The sequence below is a fragment of the Pithys albifrons genome, chromosome 20 (genome assembly GCF_047495875.1).
Source record: "Pithys albifrons albifrons isolate INPA30051 chromosome 20, PitAlb_v1, whole genome shotgun sequence".
Classification (NCBI taxonomy): Eukaryota; Metazoa; Chordata; class Aves; order Passeriformes; family Thamnophilidae; genus Pithys; species Pithys albifrons.
In genome coordinates this window covers 2422831-2441507 of record NC_092477.1, presented here as the reverse complement: position 1 = coordinate 2441507, position 18677 = coordinate 2422831, and the positions used below count along the sequence as shown (strand labels likewise).

Here is an 18677-nt window from a genome sequence, read left to right as displayed (position 1 = left end):
TCTGGCTCAGGGTTTATTTTATATTCAAGTTACATAGCCCAACTTTGTCAGAAACCAAAGGCAGAATGGGTTCCAGCTCCAGGCACTTGAGTGTTTTATTTAGATCAGCAAAGCCCAGCTCAGCTCAGCTGCAGGAACTGGACAGACATTTCAGTCCTTGCAGCACCAGCCCAGCACTGCACTTCCCAGTACTCTCCCTGGTGCCTCCAGGGCTCTCCCATAGCCTGGAGCTGCTCTGAGCAGTGGGAGTTTCCACAATTCCCTCCCCTCTGTGCTGCACCTTGGACTTGGGGCTTAAGGAAAGAACCAAAGGCATCTGGGCCAAGGAATGGCCAGATCCACAGGGTGTTTGCTGTGGAAGTTTGGTGATCCTAACCCACAGTGTTATCCCATTAACCCCACTGCAAACTGGTTCGAAAAGCCTTCTGAAAGAGCAGCATCTGGCTGTTGGAGAGAAGGTTATGTGATCCAAGAGCCTGGGGAAAAGGGCTCTGCCTCCTGCTCCCAGACAGCCAACCTTGGTTTGTTAGAATGAGGCCAAGCCTTCCCAGCCTGAATGGGAGCAACAAGGAAGAGTGGATGAAGACCTTCACCCAGAGGAACCTCTTCCCACCCAGAGATCTGAGCTGCCACACGGACAACTCCCACAGCCAAACACCAGATCCCTCTCCCTGCCCTCTGCTCTGCACAGACACATCTTTGGCAGTGTAAGCATAAGGTTAAAAAGCCAGGGCTGGGAACAGGCTGTAGGAAATGCTGTCAGACTGCTGAACTGACCCCATGGAATCTGTGAGGGGGAGACATCCCCTGTCCAGGGTCAGTAGAGCTCCTGGCTGTGCCGGCTGGGGCCTGAGTCTACTGGGACTGGTGTCTCCCATTCCTGGGAGTGCAGTTGGGCAGGAAAATGCTCCTGTTTGCTATAGGAAGGCAGCCCCACAGCTGGTCTGGGTGGCAAAGCATTTGGGGAAGATGCCAATCCTGCCATTGCAGCGTCCTTCCAGCCAGTCCTCGTTCACTGGGAAAACACAAAAGGAGCAGGATGAGCCCTGGCCCATATGAGTGGGGTGAGTGAGAGTTTTCATGGCTGAAACTTAACTCTGGGCAAACCCATCACCAGCCTGTAACTCCTGAGAGTATGAACCCGAGACAGCACGAGAAAGGCCATGTATTCCCAGTCCCTCCCCACAGCAGACTCCAAAAGCCTGTCCCAGCACAGCCTGCAGCAGGACTCCAGAGCTACCTTCAGAGAGGATATCCAGCACATCTCCTTTGCTGAACTCCAGGTCTCCTGGGCCCTGTGCCGGGTAAGAGTGCTCAGCCAGCATCTGGTAGAGAACAGGTCTGCCTGAATGGGAGTCTGAGTCCTGCAGGAAAAAGTCAGCATGGAGGTTATAAGGTTAAGCAGAGACTGGAGCCCAGCACAGCAGACACTTGTCACAGCCCCCATACCTGGCAGCAGAGCATTACCCTGCCATCTGTCAGCTGCTGCCACATCCTCCCCAGATCCTCCTCTCCAGAGATTGCCCCCAGCTCGGTGCCATCCAGGTCCCTGCAGCTGCAAGAGTTCATAAATGTGGAGCAGACATTTCATTTAAAGCCAAGCTTTGAGAAAAGCCCAGCCCTCTGCCACCCTCAGCCTTCACAGTCCCTTTGCAGGCCAGCTCTGAGCTTGTCACCTTGCACAGTGACATAAGGCCACCCCACAAGCTCATTGGGAAGAAATGACCCTGTGGGAAGTGACACTGTCACCTCCTCACACACTGACTTGAGAGAAAGACTAAACTCTCCTGACTCCACTGACTGTGTGTCCCAGGGTTGTCACAGTCAGGAGGACCTGACCCTTAGACACACACATCTGACTCCCAAATTGCTCTGCACCGACCCCAGTTACTGCAAAGGCTGAGTCAAGTGGGAAAAAATCCAATATACAGCAGCTGCATCTGCACAGAGGTTTTCCTTCTGTTTCCCCTTTCTCTTAACCATGTACAATTTTCTGGGAAAGATCCTTTTGGGGTTACAAAGTCCACAGATCACAGGGTCACAGAATGGTTTGGGTTGGAAGGGACCTTAAAGATCATTCAGTCTCAAACCCCCCTGCCAAAGGCAGGGAATCTTTCACTAGATCAGGTTGCTCAAAACCCTGTCCAACCTGACCTTGAACACTTTCAGGGATGAGGAGTCCACAACTCTGGGCAACCTGTGCCAGGGCCTCACCATCCTTACAGTAAAGAATTTCTTCCTACTGTCTGTTCTCTTTCAGCTTAAGGCCATTCCCGCTTGTCCAGTCCCTGCATTCCTTGTCCAAAGTCCCTCTCCAGCTCTCTTGGAGCCCCTTTCTGTACTGGAGGGGGGCTCACAAGAGGAGCAGTGTGTGATGATCCACAGAGCACACGCTGCTGTCCAGCCCAGGAGCCTTGGTGGGGTTTGCCTGCAGGGCACACTGTGCTCAGTCCTTGCTGGATCTCCGCCGGAGCGCTGCAGCGCTGGATAAACACCCCCGGGGACCAGAGCAGCATCCCGTGTCCTCAGGGGCCGGGTGGGCGCTGCCCCGTCACACCCACACCCACACGTGCCCCGGGTACCTGAGCGTGCCCCGCAGCGCCTGCTGCCCGAGGCGCTCCCGCAGCAGAGCCCGCAGCGCGGGCAGCGCCGGCACCGCGCCCGCCCGCACCAGCACCGCGCACTCGCACCGCGCCCGCAGCACCACGGGCCGCTCCGCGCTCCGGGAAGCCTCTCCGCGGCTCGGGGGGACCTGCCGAGAGATGGGGCACTGTGGGCAGGCTGGTCAGCCAGCTGTAGAATCAGAGTCACAGAGTATCCTGAGTTGGGAGGGACCCACGAGGTCTAACTCCAGACCCCATCCAGTCTAACTCCTGGCCCTGCACAGACACCCCAACAATCCCACCCTGTCCCTCAGAGTGTTGTCCAAACCCTCCTGGAGCTCTGGCAGCCTTGGGGCTGTGCCCACTGCCCCGGGGAGCCTGGTCAGTGCCCACCACCCTCTGGGGGAAGAGCCTACACTGACTATGAAGGTCATGGGATAGGAAGAACCTCCACTATGTCCACCCTTGTACCCGGGAGAGGTGACAGACACAACCCCTCTCATCTCTGTGCTGCCATGTCATGGTAGAGCATTGTCAAAATGCAGATCTGAATTGCAGAGGGGGAACTATGGATTCAAAGCGTGGAATCAAATGTTCCTCCCATGACCCAGGAAAGCTGTTTCTGGGTCTGATTGTACAGGTGTCTCCCAACTCCAAAACTGTAGGAGCAGGACCCCACTTCCTCCAGCCAGCTGAAGAGGAGCAGCCACGTCCCCATGTTGTCTGCCTTCTGGCTGAAGGACAGCTGACAAGGTTACTCCACATGCCCTCCAAAGAGGGGTGTCAGGGCTGACACGCAGCTGGGCACAGAAGTGGACAAAGGAGCAATTCCAGGGCCATCACACACAGTGGTTGGCAAGGACATGGAGATGTCTCAGAGAATGTCAACCCAGAATGCAAATATGAACGAACTGTGTATCCAGACTGACAGGAACAGAAAATGGCACATGGAAGGAGGGGGAAGAGACAGCAGGGAGTTCAAAGACAGCTCTCTCTTGCTGAGTGGGCTGTAAAGAATGTGTATGACAACACTGATGTGTTTGGGGTGCTTGGCACCTTGGAGGGTGGCAACAGGCCACTGCCCTGTAAGCCTCAGACCTGGGCCGTCTCACAAAGTAGGATGGTCACAAACTTGGGAGTGGTGAAGCAAAGACCACATGGGAGCCTCTCTTTGGAATGAAAAAGAGGTCAGAGGAAGGAGCTTTTTCCTAGTGATTTTGGGGCAGCTCAGGAATTTGGGGGATCTGGACAGGAATCTTACACTTTTCACAGCCCTGGTCTCTTGAGGCTGTGCCAGCTTCAGCTGGTGGAACATCTCACCTTGGAGTCCATCTGGCCACTGGCATCACTGGCAGAGGCATGTTCTCCCCCAGGAGACTCTGCAGAACAGAAAAAAAGCAAAGGAACAGCCCTGCAGTCAGCAGAGGCTGCTGGAAGCTCCAGCACACAGAGCTGTGGCTGCAGCCTCCCCATGAGCCCCTGCAGAGGGGATTTGGGCACAGCTTTGCCCACTGGGGTCCCTGTCTGGGCACTACCTGGCTTCTGCTTCACATGGAGGCGGCTGGGAGGCACCTGGGCAGGAGGGAAGGGGATCCCATTGCTGATTTTCTGCAACAGAACATCAGAAAGGAGTGAGCAGACACTGGAGCCTGGACAAGGCTGGTGTGCAACGGCTGCAGCCAGATACGAATTTGTGGGTGTAACCCCAGAGAGAGCCCCAGGGGGATCAGGTGATTGAATGGTGGCGTGATGTGGACAGGAGGAGTGAGGAGAGGTTTGTGAGATACTTCCTTGGCCTCCTGTCCCTACCCAGGTCAGTGCTGGAGTGGAGGGAGGCTGCTTACACTGTGCTGAGGGCTTGGGCTGGTTAACAGTGAGACATCCATGGAGCAAATGCCCATGTGTGTACTGTGGTCAGGGATTCATTTGGAGGGGGAAAAATGATGGTAAAAAAATCATAGCAACATCAGAACAACCATGTGCTTCAAAAATCCCTCACAGGAAACAGGCATCTGAGTGGCACATTTCCTCACTGAATTCAGATTGAAAATGATTGGGATAATGTGTGGGTATGCCTGTGGTGGAGATGGGAGATGAAGATCTCCCAGGTCAGAGGGGAGGTACGTGGTCTCAGGGCAGACAGCAGGGCCTGCTAAATCATTACTGTCCCTCTGCAGGAGATTCACCTGCTCTCACTGTGCTGGTGAACGTGTGAGCACTCCCCACCCCCTTCCCTGCTGCCTCTGGTGGCTGTAGCCATCATGGGACAGGTGGATAAAGCTGTCCCCCAGGCCCTCGAATTCCTCAGCAACGTCCGGAGGCTCAAGAAGTTACAGTGGGGCAGGAGAGCTGGGGCAGCTGCTGCCTCTGTGTGCTCCATCAACCCATGGCAGGTAAGGCAGCAGGTTGTGATACAAGCATGGCTACAAGTCCAAGCCCACAGATTTTGCTGTAAAGAGATAAAATGTATTAAAAAAGGGTATTTTCCCCACTTATAACTCTTCAGTTTTTCCTGTTTAAGAGCACTTGGTCTTCAGTCAAGGGTCTCAGTAACTCACATCACATGTTTCTCTTACATAGCTCTCCTGTGATTATCTTGCAAATAAACATCCCAAATGTGTTTCTTGGTCCCTCCCTCCCCCCTGGTTGCCAGCTCACCCACTTATCCATCCTTGAGACAGGCTCCAGGAGAGAGCTTGGGATGTGCAGCTTCTGTGGGACACAGAGCAGAGCAGGGTGAGACAAGAGGCACTGCTGTGGCAGCCACAGCCTCAACCCCACCCACCCCTGTCCCTGCCTGTCACCATATGGCCACACAAATGTGCCTGGGGCTCCAGGTGACACACAGCCACCCTTGTGCCCTGTGCTCAGACACCACCAAACAGAATTCCCTGCTGGAAGCAGCGCTGCTGACGGAGTGGCTGTGACAGATCAGACACTCCCCAAGACAAAGCCCCTGCTCCCAGAGCAGATGCTGAGGCAGAGAGCAGCAAGTATGCCCAGGGATATCAGTCCAGCAGCATTTCTGTGTCTTCTGATAATCACTGCTATTAATTTCAACTGATCATTGTGGGGAATCTTTTGCTTACAATGGGGTTTTTTTGGTCCAGAGTCTACAATTTTACTTTTTTTGAGTTTGAATTTCACCTGACACTTTGCTGAACAGTCAACAGCACATCCAAATACTTGTGTGACTCTTCACTCTTAATTCCATGCCTCAGGCTCTGCTGAATGGTTTGATTGTCTGACATGGGACATGGCCAGCTTAAGAGGCACAATATTGCTATTCCTGTTACTGTATCACTTAGGAATTTGCTAAATGTTTACGTCACAGGAGAGTCCCTGTGGGGACATACTTTGTCTTAAAAAAAACCCCAACCAACTAAAAAACCAGGTTCATTTATACCCACTATTTATTCTGTATTTTAACCCATTACCAGTCCTCAGAATGCTGCATTCCTTGCTCAAACACCTTACTGGTTTATAGTAGTCTTGTGAAGAATCTTTATACTTTTTTTGGAAAGATAGGCAGGTAATACATTCACTAGATGAACCTAATCCAGGCTCTTTCAAAGAACTGAAGTAGACGTGAAAAAAGGCTTCTGCCAACAAAGGCTTTTCCATGTTGTTGTATTTATCTGTTTCTATTCAATCTGTTGACACTACAGTTCCTCACTCAGCAGGAAAGGTCAGATTTGCTGGGCTTTAATTCCTTAGGTCTTCTCTGGGGCCCTTTATAAAACTTGCCTACACAGCTGAAACCCTCCCAAACCTTCCCAAAGTTAATTTAACAGAGGCACTACAGCCAGGGTGAGGACCAACCCATCTCCTCAGCTCCCTTAGAGCTCTCAGGTGACAAAAACTGCTCTGTTGGGTGGTCCTTAGTGAGGTCTGGTGCCTCACATGATTCAACAGCAGGGTCCTGTATGGTGGAGAGCACAAGAGCTCCAAAGATGCCCATGTGGACCTGCAGAGGTGAATGGCTGGAGGGAGCTCCAAGTGTCAGGAAATCTCCTGTGTGTGGAAATGAGCTCCTGAACTCACCCCCAGCTCTGCAGGGTTGCAGGTAACCCCACGGGGGCTGCAGGAAGTTCCTGCTCACAGGCAGGGCTGTGGGCCCGGCTGGGCTGGCAGCCCCTCCGTGGTGCTCACCTGTCCATCGTGGATGGCTGTGGCCCAGCCATCTGCTGTCCTGCTCAGCACAAACACCAAAGTGCCGCTGGTCACCGCCGGCTCCTCCGCGTGCTTGGGGAGATACTGGGACACAACCCGGTGGTACCCTGACCCCCTGTCCCTGTGGAGGAAGAGTGAGAGCACCTTCACTGAGCCCACAGTGCCCATGGCTTTGATCCAGAACACTGCAGCAATCCCAGCTGGCATGTGCCATAAGCTTCAGGTGTTGGGAATTCAGTGATTTCCTTTGCTCCTCTTTGGTCTGACTGGGAACAGAAGGAGCTTGGAAAACACTGATTTCCCAAATGCAGCTGCATTTTCATTGTAGTAATAAACATTCTCCAGATAAAAACAATTATTCAGGTCAGCCCAGAAGTACTGCTGGTACAATATCACCAAAACAAAAGGCTTTCATGGGTTTTTGCACCTGATTTTGGCTCAGCACAGCAGGGCTAGGAGTGAGTATTTGGAAGCCTTGCCCTGGGAACTAAGACTGGACAGCTGAGTACCCTCTTTCACAGGCCTGGGCAGGTCCCATAACCCCTCTCTTCCCTTCCTCAGCCATGCTTGTCTCCCAAGATTGTTGAATAAACTCCTGCAAACTGCCCAGAGATTCTTGCACGGGAGATGCTGGGGACCTGCAGTGTCCTTTGCAGCCACAGAAGCCTTTGCACGTTTGTTATTCACTCCACCCTCGCTGAGAAGTGGGTGTGGATCCCTCAGAGTCTTCACACAAAGACACCAGAGAACAAAACACAACTTTCTGAACAGAAATAGTGAGAGGAGGGTTGGCCCAAGGTGGGACTGAACACTCACCGCAGAGCGTCAGCACTGGGTTCATAACAGCCCTGTTTCTGTGGGAGAAACAACAGCACCTGTTTATAACAGTGCCTCATCCAGCAGCAGTGCCACCTTATCTCCTGTCCCTCTGAACATCACACTGAGGTACTTTACTCTTGACCCCATTTGCCACTCCTGCTCCACAGACATCTGCTGCTCCACACCTTAACAGGAGGTACTTTCTGTTTCTTCCCCTCCCTCTTTACCTCATCAGGAAGCAAAATCTCTCCCCCTTGCCCTGGTTCCAAGGAACTGCTACTATAGAGCAAGGCAGCTGTGCTTATGCTCACAGATTCACTGAAGTGCTGGCCAAAGGCACGTTGAGCACAGCAAAGTCTCCACTGCTGTTCTGACATGGTGAAGAGACAAAGATGCATCTTCAAACTGCTGGAGACTCCCATTCCCTAAGTCCCTTCCAGCCAGTGCTGAGCCCACTGCCTGGCTGTGAACATCCCCATGGAGCCAGGATCTGAGCCCCTCCCTGGAGCTCCATGACAGCTCCATTCCTCCTTTCACAGACATGTCCTGCTCACCTGAGGCCTGAGAGGCTCAAAGCCAATGTACTCATCATTGGGAATGATGGACGAGATCACCTGTTGGGAGGACAAAGGAATGAGTGAATCCAGGCTGGATGAAGAGTCTCCCAAACTTCATCCAAGATTATGTACTCTGGCCCGTTTCCTTCGGACATCCTAAGGTCAGGCACAATGTAAAGCCGTGCAGACAGTGCAGAAGGCTGAGCTGGATTCCCAAAATGGTCCCTGTTTTTCAGTCTTTCCAAGGTTTCTTTAAAAGTACATGAATGAATTACTTTCCTTTACTCCCGTTGGAGCTCTTTGGCGTGTGACATCTGCTGACTGCACTGGTCACACAAGGGACCAAGACATTCTCTGCTGGCTTGTATTAAGGGATGTGACAAAGCATTTGTCTCCCAAGTGCCCACCTGTCCCACTGGGAATGCACGACTGAGCTGGAAGAATGTGCTCCTCTTCAAAATGTCATTGTAAGCAAGAGGGAAACCATTGGCTCCCTGAGTACCCTCTTGGCCCTTTCAGACTTTAAAGTTACCAAGATGGGGAAGGGTTTTATTCCCAAAGTGCATTGTTGATAGAAGAGGTGGCAATTCTAACAAATTTTGGCTTCTGTGTTCCAGATTCCTGGACTGGCTGCAAGCACTGACCATCCTGCTCCTGGGACACCGCAGCACAGTGGTCAGTGCAGTGGCCAACAGCTCTGGGGCTGGCAGAGGGGGGATTTTAATCTGCTGCTGTTAATGATTATGTGCCTGTTACCTTGGGTTTACCCAGGAAATCCTTGGATTCCAGCTGTTCAACTTCCTTCTTTCGTGGTCTAAAAAGTTCCCCAGGAGGAACCTGCATGGGTTCTAAAAACAGGTGGTTCTGGGGTGGGGAAGAGCAGATAAGGGAAAAGACAACAATTAATATTAAATGAAACATTAGAGCAGTGAATATCCCATGCAGCTTCCCCAGGTGTCAAAGAGCAGCTCCAGGAAGACATCAGGGCAAAAATTATGGCTGTGGGCTTGACTCAGGCTCAGAAAGCACATGCAAACTGAGAGCTCAGCAGCCACTTCCCGGTGTGGAGTCAAAGACTAACACTGTCCATGGCATGGGTGGGAAGGGAGGCACCCCAGGAAGGTTTATTAAAAAAATCCTGGACAGTTTTTCTATCTGACTTCAAGTGTTTTCTCTGTTCAGCTACTGAGTAGCATCCTGACAGCAAATATCAGTCATACACTGATGTAAAGCACACATATGATTCTAAAGAGATGGCCAGATTAAAAACAAAGTGATCACCTCTTGAAAAGTATGTAAACAAGGAAGTCTGAAGGTAGCAAACTAATGAACTCTCCAGGAAGAGTAAATCAGAAATCTGCAGAAGTTTCCTGATGGTAAAGGAGTCAGACAGGAAACTACTACTTTGAAGCAGCCCCAGAAACACTTTCACACCCTACTTAAGCTCTAAATGAGATTGGTTTTAATATCTGAGCTGTCACCTGAGGCAGCTGTTCCTGAGCCCAAAGGGACTCAAAGGAGTCAGTCACTGCCACCCAAAGGGGGACTATCCAGAGCTGCACTTGGAGGGGTTCTGCACCTAAAAGTGCACAAGGCAGTGGATTTTGCAGCACAAGTATGAATAGAACTGAGCTCCTGAACAGGAAGGACCAGGAAGAAACCTCCCCAGCCTGAGAGGTCATCCCAGAATTCTCCACTATGGTGTTTCTGGGCCATGAAGCACCTGGGGGTGATGGAGTTTCTTGATCTGCTGGAGCACTGGTTTGGCAGAGCACCACATGTAAAGGCTGACACTCAACAGGTGAGCAAGCAGGGTATAGACAAGAACACCCCAACACACAGGGATCAGCACAGTCCACATTTCTTAACTGAAGCCCAAAGCACATACCCAGGAACTCACAGAGAGGGTCTTACCTGCACCCGCTCAAGGGCCAGGGCCAGGGTTGCTGTTCTTCTTTCAGGTCTCCACACAACAGCCTTCTCCAGGGTGACTCTGGCCTCCTGCCACTGCTGCAGGTGGCACTGCACTGCTGCAGTGTTGTACAGCACCTGGGGTGGGCACAGGGAAGGACTCAAGGGCTGGGAGTAAGAGACACCCAACACGACCTACTGCCCTCAGCCAAGAAACAGCCACCAGGCACTGAAACACCTCAAACACAGCAACAGGAAAGGCACTCTGAGCAACACAGCCAACAAAGCTTCATAATCTGAGTGGAAAGAGATAGAGGTTTGGGTGTGCTGGAGCTGCTGGCTCTGGTCAGGGCGAGGAGACATGGGGGTCACCAAGTGAAGACTCTGGTACTGCACAGTTTAAATCTGATCCTTCCTGCATCTGAATGGCCAGGAAGCTTTCCTTGTGTTCCTTTCTGCATGCAACTAGGTGACAATTTTTAGTAATGCTGACTGCCTGTCATTGCAAAATAACTGAGACTATTTCGTGTTCCAGTGGGCTGTGAATGTGCCAATTGTTGCTCGTTCCCCTTCAGCAGCCTGTCAGTGTGTTCAGTGGTGAAGAGCAGGGGGTGGGAGTGCTGCAGACAAGGTGTTGGGGAGTGGTCTGTGTGCTGAGTTAGGAGTGGGAGATCTCTCCCTGTCACTGGCCAGCTGTCAGTGTGTGGGAGACCTGCTGGGCCCCAGGCAGAGAGAGCCCCAAGAGCCACAGCTCGTTATCTTCTGTGGCAGGTTATCAGCCTGTGAGCTGCTCTGCCCCTCTGGCTGCAAGCCCTGCTGGGCACGGAGGTGCAGCTGATGGGATGCTTTTCTGTACTTCTTTATCATGACAGCAGAACACTCTGGTTGGGGCTGTGGGGACTGGCAACCCTGAGCATGTTCAAGAGATGCAGAGATGCTCCCTCTTGGAGAGGCATGGCAGCAGTTCTCAAGTGTCACAGCCTTGCAGGAGGCAGATATTGCTGGATTTTCAAAGCATACACGTATCTGCCATGAGAAGATCAGCTGCAGCAGGTGAGAGGCCACGCAGGGGAAAGCTGATGGCACAGTTCTGCTGGAGGATTATGTTTGTGTAATTTGAAAAATGAGCTGTAGGTCGATGTAGGAGCCAGGTACACAGCTGAACCAGGATCCTGAGTCTGGAGGGCCAGCACTTGTCCTGGTGATGCCTGGAATGAGGGACTGTGTGTTCACACCAGGAAGGGCACAAGCCTGCCCTGGATGGCCTCAGGGCACTCCTGCAGCCCTGCCCCTTTCAAAGGGAACCTGTCACCTCTAAATGTGTAAGCTCAGAGAAGGCAGCACTGGTGCATTGAAACTTAAAACCAGGGAGTTTGGGTAATCTCATGGATGCCAAGGATAGCTTCTTCCTGCCAGGTAAAAGGTGCATGAAAATTGCCTGATAAGCTTGAGTGGAGTTACACAATGACTCCTCACTCCCACGGCAGTAAGGAGTTAAATACTCTTCCCTGTATCTGCTTTTCACCCTCTGCATGTGACTCGGGACAGAAGACAAAATGAACTCCTGCAGTAAAGGAATCTTTTGCATCCCAGATATTACAAAATATTTACAATCAATTGAGACTTAGACCTTTCTGGACCAGGATGGGGCAGGTTGACCCTGTCACAGTAAGAGCTGCAGGGGGAAGTGCTAGAGAAGCAAATTGAGCCCTGCAGGCAGTGGGGAAGCCCAGGCAGAGAGGGATCATTTAGATCAGTTGCTGCAGGTGGAAGGTCAGGCTTTCATGCACCTGAATTTCCTGAAGTCTGAATTATGGACCAGCTTCATTCTCATCTGTGTTTCAACCTGTTTCAGCTCTTAGAGCTGAGGAGTTCAGCAAACTTTCACACACGTAAGTGTAAATATTACACAGAATGGTTTGGATTGGAAGGGACCTTAAAGCTCATCCAGTCCCAACCCCTGCCATGGGCAGGGACACCTTCCACTATCCCAGGTTGCTCCAAACCCTGTCTAACCTGGCCTTGGACATTCCCAGGGATGGGGCAACCACCACTTTGTCTATGTACAGAGAAGATTAAAACCCTTCAATATACAAATTCCTGGGCATTTGCTCTGAACAATTACATTTTCCAAACTGTGTAATTTGCCAAACTCTCCAGAGATTACATTGTTTTATGACTTTTATGATTAAGTTACTTAAAAAAAATGTACAAAAAATTTTTTACTGTTCCACTGTACTGTGTTGAAAAACTCTTAGGTCACTAATGCCTGCTGCTGAATCCCCAGCAGCAGGAGAGGATTGCTGGAACAGGCTGGCTCTTACCTCCCAGGCATAGAGGATGTGCCTCAGCCCCAGCTGCTTGTAATCGATGAAGGGATTTTGTCTCAAGTGACTGAAGGCCATGTGATAGTCAGAGAGAGCATCTTCATACCTGCAACGCAGAGGTGACACAAGAACTGAGACTGAAAAACCTGAAGGCTGTTTGAGAAGTCCAAAAATCAAGCAAATAACATGTCTTCTGCTCTGCAGCCTGGGTGAGGAGAGCTGCACCAGGGAAGTGTCATCTTGGACCACTGATCATTCCCTGTCCTCTCATGTTGGCAGCTGGCACAAAATGAACATGGTGTGTCTCTCCTCCAGGATTTATCTGCACTGTTTTACTGGCTGGGATGAACAGGAAGTTTTGATCCCTGGAACGATTCCATTTCCAAGGAGAAAACAAAGAGCACAAAGAGCACCCAACGCTGTGAGCTCCCTGCCCAGGCTGCTGCTGGCAGTGCTGTCCCAGCACGTGTGTGGGAGGAGTGAGGACTGTGGGAATGCCGTGGGAACTGCACTGCTGGTCAGCAGTGAGGGCATGGCCAGAGAAATGACAGCAGAAATTTAGAAAAACCCTAAGCATAAGGAGGGAGTTAGTCTGCATTTGCCTCAGCTACGCAACTGAAATCCAAACAGGTTCCCACTGAGGCTGCAGATGGGGAAAGGGAGGTCCAGGGAGGGCTGCGCAGTGGGTACCTGTCCAAGGGCACTGAGCACGGCCAAGGGGAGGTGCCCAGGGGGGTGTGGGGTGGTGGGAGCAGCATCTGGTGAGGGCAGAAACCACAGGGTGCTGGTGGCCACCAGCTCTGTGGGCAGGAGGCAGGTCTGGCAGCTGCCCTGCCCCGGCAGGGTGTGTGTGGTCGGGGCACAGTGCTCTGCTTCTCCTGCTGCAGGGCAGCTCCAGTGAGCCAGACAGGGCTGCGCCGGCACGGACTGGGGCTGCGCCGGCACAGGCACCGGCTGGGGCTGCGCCGGCACCGGCACCGGCACCGGCACCGGCACCGGCTGGGGCTGCGCCGGCACCGGCACCGGCACCGGCTGGGGCTGCGCCGGCACCGGCACCGGCACCGGCTGGGGCTGCGCCGGCACCGGCACCGGCACCGGCACCGGCACCGGCTGGGGCTGCGCCGGCACCGGCACCGGCACCGGCACCGGCTGGGGCTGCGCCGGCACCGGCACCGGCACCGGCACCGGCTGGGGCTGCGCCGGCACCGGCACCGGCACCGGCACCGGCACCGGCACCGGCTGGGGCTGCGCCGGCACCGGCGCCGGCACCGGCACCGGCACCGGCTGGGGCTGCGCCGGCACCGGCACCGGCACCGGCACCGGCTGGGGCTGCGCCGGCACCGGCACCGGCACCGGCTGCGCCGGCACCGGCTGGGGCTGCGCCGGCATGCACTGGGGTTTTGTGGGCAGAGGCAGAGCCTGTGGCTGCCTGGCAGGCCAGCTGTGAGAGCAGACCTGCTCCCTTTAGCTCCCTCCCCAAAACAGAGAGGCATTTCGTGGAAATTAAGGTCTGCAAGATATGGGGAAAATAACAGGGAAGAGAATAACTGATCCTCAAAGGCAAGAAGAGATCTGTGAAATACTCCATGCACATCTTTGAGCGGGGTGGCACCGTGATTTAACCATGGAAACAATGAATAATCAATCCCATGACACTGCTGGAGCGATCTCAACATTTATCAGCTGTCAGCAGAGAGTGACAGTCAGACACTGTGGGCAGACTTCATTTTCAGGAAGGTGAGACTCACGTGTGCCATGTCAAGACACACCAAGCAGCCCAATTATATTTTTTTAATTCCTAAAGAAAATCTGAATGACAACATAACACCCTGGCAGCCCCAGGAGTCTCTGTGTGTACAGGACAGCAGTGCCACATGTCAGCCAGCCCTGGGGCCCCAGAGCTGTGCAGCTCTTCTCAAAGATAAGACTTGCTGAGCTGTGACATGCTTTACAAGGCCAAAGTGGACCCTGTGAACTATTTAAGGTTGCTGGAAGAAGTGAATTTTAGAATCATAGAATAATTTAGGTACAGGCATAAAGTATGGCTGGAAGAAGAGAAGCAAAGGCTGCACAGGCTGTGCACCTCACTCACATTTGCAGCTGCAGGTGGACAAACCCTCTCTGAAAGTAGCCCACGGCCAGGGAACTGTCCTTCGCCACGGTCTCATCGAAGGCCTGAGGACAAAAGCACAGGCACATCCCGAGGCTCAGCTGGGATCTCCCTGTGGATTCCTGGCACACTCAGCTCTGCCCCAGCTGCCCTGGCAGTCCCTGTGCCCAGCTCGAGGGGCAGACACAGCTCCAAGTCATCCTTCAGGTCTTGGCTCCGCATGAGCTGAGCCTCAGGGTTTTATCCCTCCTTGCTACAATGCACTCGACACACATGAGCTCCATTGGCCACCTGGCATCTTGGAATGGGAAAAGGCTGGAGCAGAGTTTGCCAGGCCATTGGGACTGGCCAGCATGGGCAAGGCTGTGTGAAGCACACGAAGGGGTGCAGGGGAGAGAGCTGCAGGGCTGCACACAATGGCCTCTAAGTCAGTACTTCTGGTTCAGTTTCACAGCTCAATACAGGCACCAGCAGAGTTGGCAGCAGCTTGTGACTGCTGGTTCAAAGCAACTCTGTGCTGAGAGAGCTGTCTGGGTGCCACCCTGAGACAGTGAGGAGGTGCCCTCCTTGGCTTATCCCTGCAGACACTCATGGGGATAACAGCTCCCAAAAGCCCAGACAGGCACAACATTGCAGGGGGAGGATGTACAGCAGGAGGTCAGGGAGTGACTGTGTCTCCTGGGGAGGTGGTGCCTGGTTTTCCAGCTCTGGAGCACACCTGGAACTGTCTGCCTGACTGTGCTATAAAACAACAACCAACCCTTGATCCACATGGAAGCAGAGCTGAGCTTCTTCCCAGGCAGTGCCCACTGACGGGCTGAAAATCCTCTCTGGGGCACCCCTGTGATGTGCTCAGTGTCCCCAGTCACACCTGCTCTGCCCAGGCACCCCAGCTCTGCCCCAAACCCTCCAACACAGCCTCAAATCTCCTCCATGCTGTTTAAGGAAAGGCTTATCTGCATCTTCTCCCTGGGCCCTGACAGACAGACAGACAGAGGGATGTGCAGACACACAGGTGCTGTCACAAAAAGGCTTTTCCTCGGGGCTCTTGTTTCCCAAAGGCAGGAGTTTTCCAGCACAGCCAAGTGCTGTCAGTCTCAGCTGCCAAGCATTTTTGTTCTTCCAAAACACACCCCCCTCATTCCTCAGTCCTTGCCTACACAACAGCTATTGGACAATCTTCTGCCCACTTGGATTTAAAGCTACAGAGAGGTGTGGTTTTCACAATGCAATGAGATAAGTTCAACTAAAGGACACAATTTTAGCTGATTTCACTCGAGTAAAACTTCAGGTACATTGCTAAATGCAGTTTCTAGTATCTAATTCAAGGTCTCTCTGTTCCTATTATCTCCTTACTTATTCCAAAACTATTCTGCAACACCTTGAAATTTCCCACTTGCCTGGGTTTGCACATGGAATCATACAATCACTAAAGTGGAAAAAGACCTCAGAGATCATCAAGTTCAACCATTAGCCCAGCACCATGAACATACCACTAAATCCTGCCCCTGAGTACCACAACCTTCTTAACTTCAATTTTTTAACTCTTCTATGATTCACTCTCTAAACCCTTTTCCTTAAAGCACCATTGTCATCCACTGGGTGTGCATGAAATGCTGGATTTTAATCCAAGTTTCAGCATCACCCCCTTAAAGACGGGTATAGGGGAGCCAACAGCCTGTCCCTGTGACTGCCTGTCCCCTCCATGCTGCCCATCCCTGTCACTGTGATCCCCTGTTCCCTCCATCCTGTCCATCCCTGTCCCCTCCGTCCTGCCCACCCCTGTGCCCCCCGTCCCCTCTGTGCTGCCCATCCCTCTGACCCCCCGTCCCCTCTGTGCTGCCCATCCCTCTGACCCCCCGTCCCCGTGTTCTTACCCATCCCTCTGACCCCCCGTCCCCTCTGTGCTGTCCATCCCTCTGACCCCCCATCCCCTCCGTGCTGCCCATCCCTCTGACCCCCTGTCCCCTCTGTGCTGCCCATCCCTCTGACCCCCTGTCCCCTCTGTGCTGCCCATCCCTCTGACCCCATCCCCCTGTGTTCTTGCCCATCCCTGTGACCCCCTGTCCCCTCTGTCCTGCCCATCCCTGTCCCCTCTGTGCTGCTCATCCCTGTGCCCATCCCTGTCCCCTCTGTGCTGCTCATTCCTATGCCCATCCCTGTCCCCCCATGCTGCCCCCCCGTGCCCCCCTGTTCCCTCCATGCTGCCCATCCCTGTGCCCATCCCTGTCCCCTCTGTGCTGCCCATCCGTGTGACTACATGTCCCCCGTGTGCTGTCAATCCCTGTGCCCATCCCTGTCCCCCCACACTGCCCCCCGTGCCCCCCTGTTCCCTCCATGCTGCCCATCCCTGTGCCCCTGTGTGCTGCCCATCCCTGTCCCCCCTGTGCTGCCCATCCCTGTCCCCCCTGTCCTGCCCATCACTGTCCCCTCTGTGCTGCCCATCCGTGTGACTACATGTCCCCCGTGTGCTGCCAATCCCTGTCCCCTCTGTGCTGCCCATCCCTGTCCCCCCACGCTGCCCCCCCCGTGCCCCCCTGTTCCCTCCATGCTGCCCATCCCTGTGCCCCCCGTGCCCCCTGTCCTGCCCATCCCTGTGCTCCCCGTGCCCCCTGTCCTGCCCATCCCTGTGCCCCCCGTGCCCCCCAGGCGCTGTCTCTCCGGGCCGGTGCCGCTCACCCTCCGTGCGGGCTGGGGTCGCCCCGCCAGCAGCTGAACGCAGCCCACGTTGAAGCAGATCCGCGCCGGGGGCTCCGGGATGGCCGCGAAGCTCTCCAGGGCCGCGTCCCACCGCCCGAGCTCGGCGGCGCCCACCCCTTCGTGCCAGCGCCGCACCAGCTCCCGGTACGCCATGGGCGGGGCACTGGGGGCACCTGGGGCACCTGAGCGCACCTGAGCCCCGCCGGAGCCTCACCTGGGCTCATCTGGGCGCACCTGAGCCCAGCCGCAGCCTCACCTGCCGGGGCGGGCAGTGGGAGGTGCGACCTCTCCGCCCCTCCCCCGGCGTCGGAGCTCGCCCTGCCCGGGGAGAGGGACCCTGGGACGGGACACGGACCCCGGGAGGGGAGACGGACCCGGGAGGGGAGACGGACCCCGGGAGGGGACACGGACCCCGGGACGGGACACGGACCCCGGGAGGGAAAATGGACCGTGGGGTGGACCACGGGCACAAAGAGCGGACAGGGAGCCCGGGAGCCGTCGGGGCAGAGCGGTGAGGGCAGCGGCCACTCCTGAGCGGGGACCGGTGGGATGCTGCTCACCGAGGGCAGCGGAGGGCGCCGGAAGAGCCGGCACAGCACCCCCGGTGCGGCCAGAGCGCCATGTGGGGCTTTGTGGAATAAATGGTCTCCTGACCGCATCTCTATGCGCGTTACCCGCGGTAATTACGGTAGGGGCGGGGTGCGCGTTACCCGCGGTAATTACGGTAGGAGATGTGCGCGTTACCCGCGGTAATTACGGTAGGAGATGTGCGCGTTACCCGCGGTAATTACGATAGGAGATGTGCGCGTTACCCGCGGTAATTACGGTAGGAGATGTGCGCGTTACCCGCGGTAATTACGGTAGGAGATGTGCGCGTTACCCGCGGTAATTACGGTAGGGGCGGGGTGCGCGTTACCCGCGGTAATTACGGTAGGGGGCGGGGTGCGCGTTACCCGCGGTAATTACGGTAGGGGCGGGGTGCGCGTTACCCGCGGTAATTACGGTAGGGGCGGGGTGCGCGTTACCCGCGGTAATTACGGTAGGAGATGTGCGCGTTACCCGCGGTAATTACGGTAGGGGCGGGTGCGCGTTACCCGCGGTAATTACGGTAGGGGCGGGGTGCGCGTTACCCGCGGTAATTACGGTAGGGGCGGGGTGCGCGTTACCCGCGGTAATTACGGTAGGGGCGGGGTGCGCGTTACCCGCGGTAATTACGGTAGGGGCAGGATGCGCGTTACCCGCGGTAATTACGGTAGGAGATGTGCGCGTTACCCGCGGTAATTACGGTAGGAGATGTGCGCGTTACCCGCGGTAATTACGGTAGGGGTGGGTGCGCATTACCGCGGTAATTACGGTAGGAGATGTGCGCGTTACCCGCGGTAATTACGGTAGCTGGGCCGCCGCCGCCGCTCTCGGGTAATTACGGTAATTGCGGCCCCGCCCCTCGCGCTCGCGCAGCCGCGGCCGACGGCGCCCC

The 18677-nt window shown here is 54.7% G+C and overlaps 1 protein-coding gene across 1 annotated transcript; it reads right to left on the bottom strand.

The window, feature by feature from the left end:
- Positions 1–11: 11 nt before the first annotated feature.
- NOXA1 (NADPH oxidase activator 1) lies at positions 12–17433 on the bottom strand. The gene is made up of 15 exons (XM_071574362.1): positions 17180–17433; positions 14483–14565; positions 12388–12496; positions 10067–10201; positions 8909–9016; positions 8150–8209; positions 7593–7630; positions 6756–6897; positions 5262–5315; positions 4139–4211; positions 3924–3982; positions 2583–2752; positions 1450–1555; positions 1241–1364; positions 12–1015 (listed from the first exon to the last, which is right to left on the bottom strand). The coding sequence occupies exons 1-15, from the start codon at positions 17351–17353 to the stop codon at positions 918–920; spliced, it is 1533 nt and encodes a 510-aa protein (XP_071430463.1). The 5' UTR covers positions 17354–17433; the 3' UTR covers positions 12–917.
- Positions 17434–18677: the final 1244 nt, after the last annotated feature.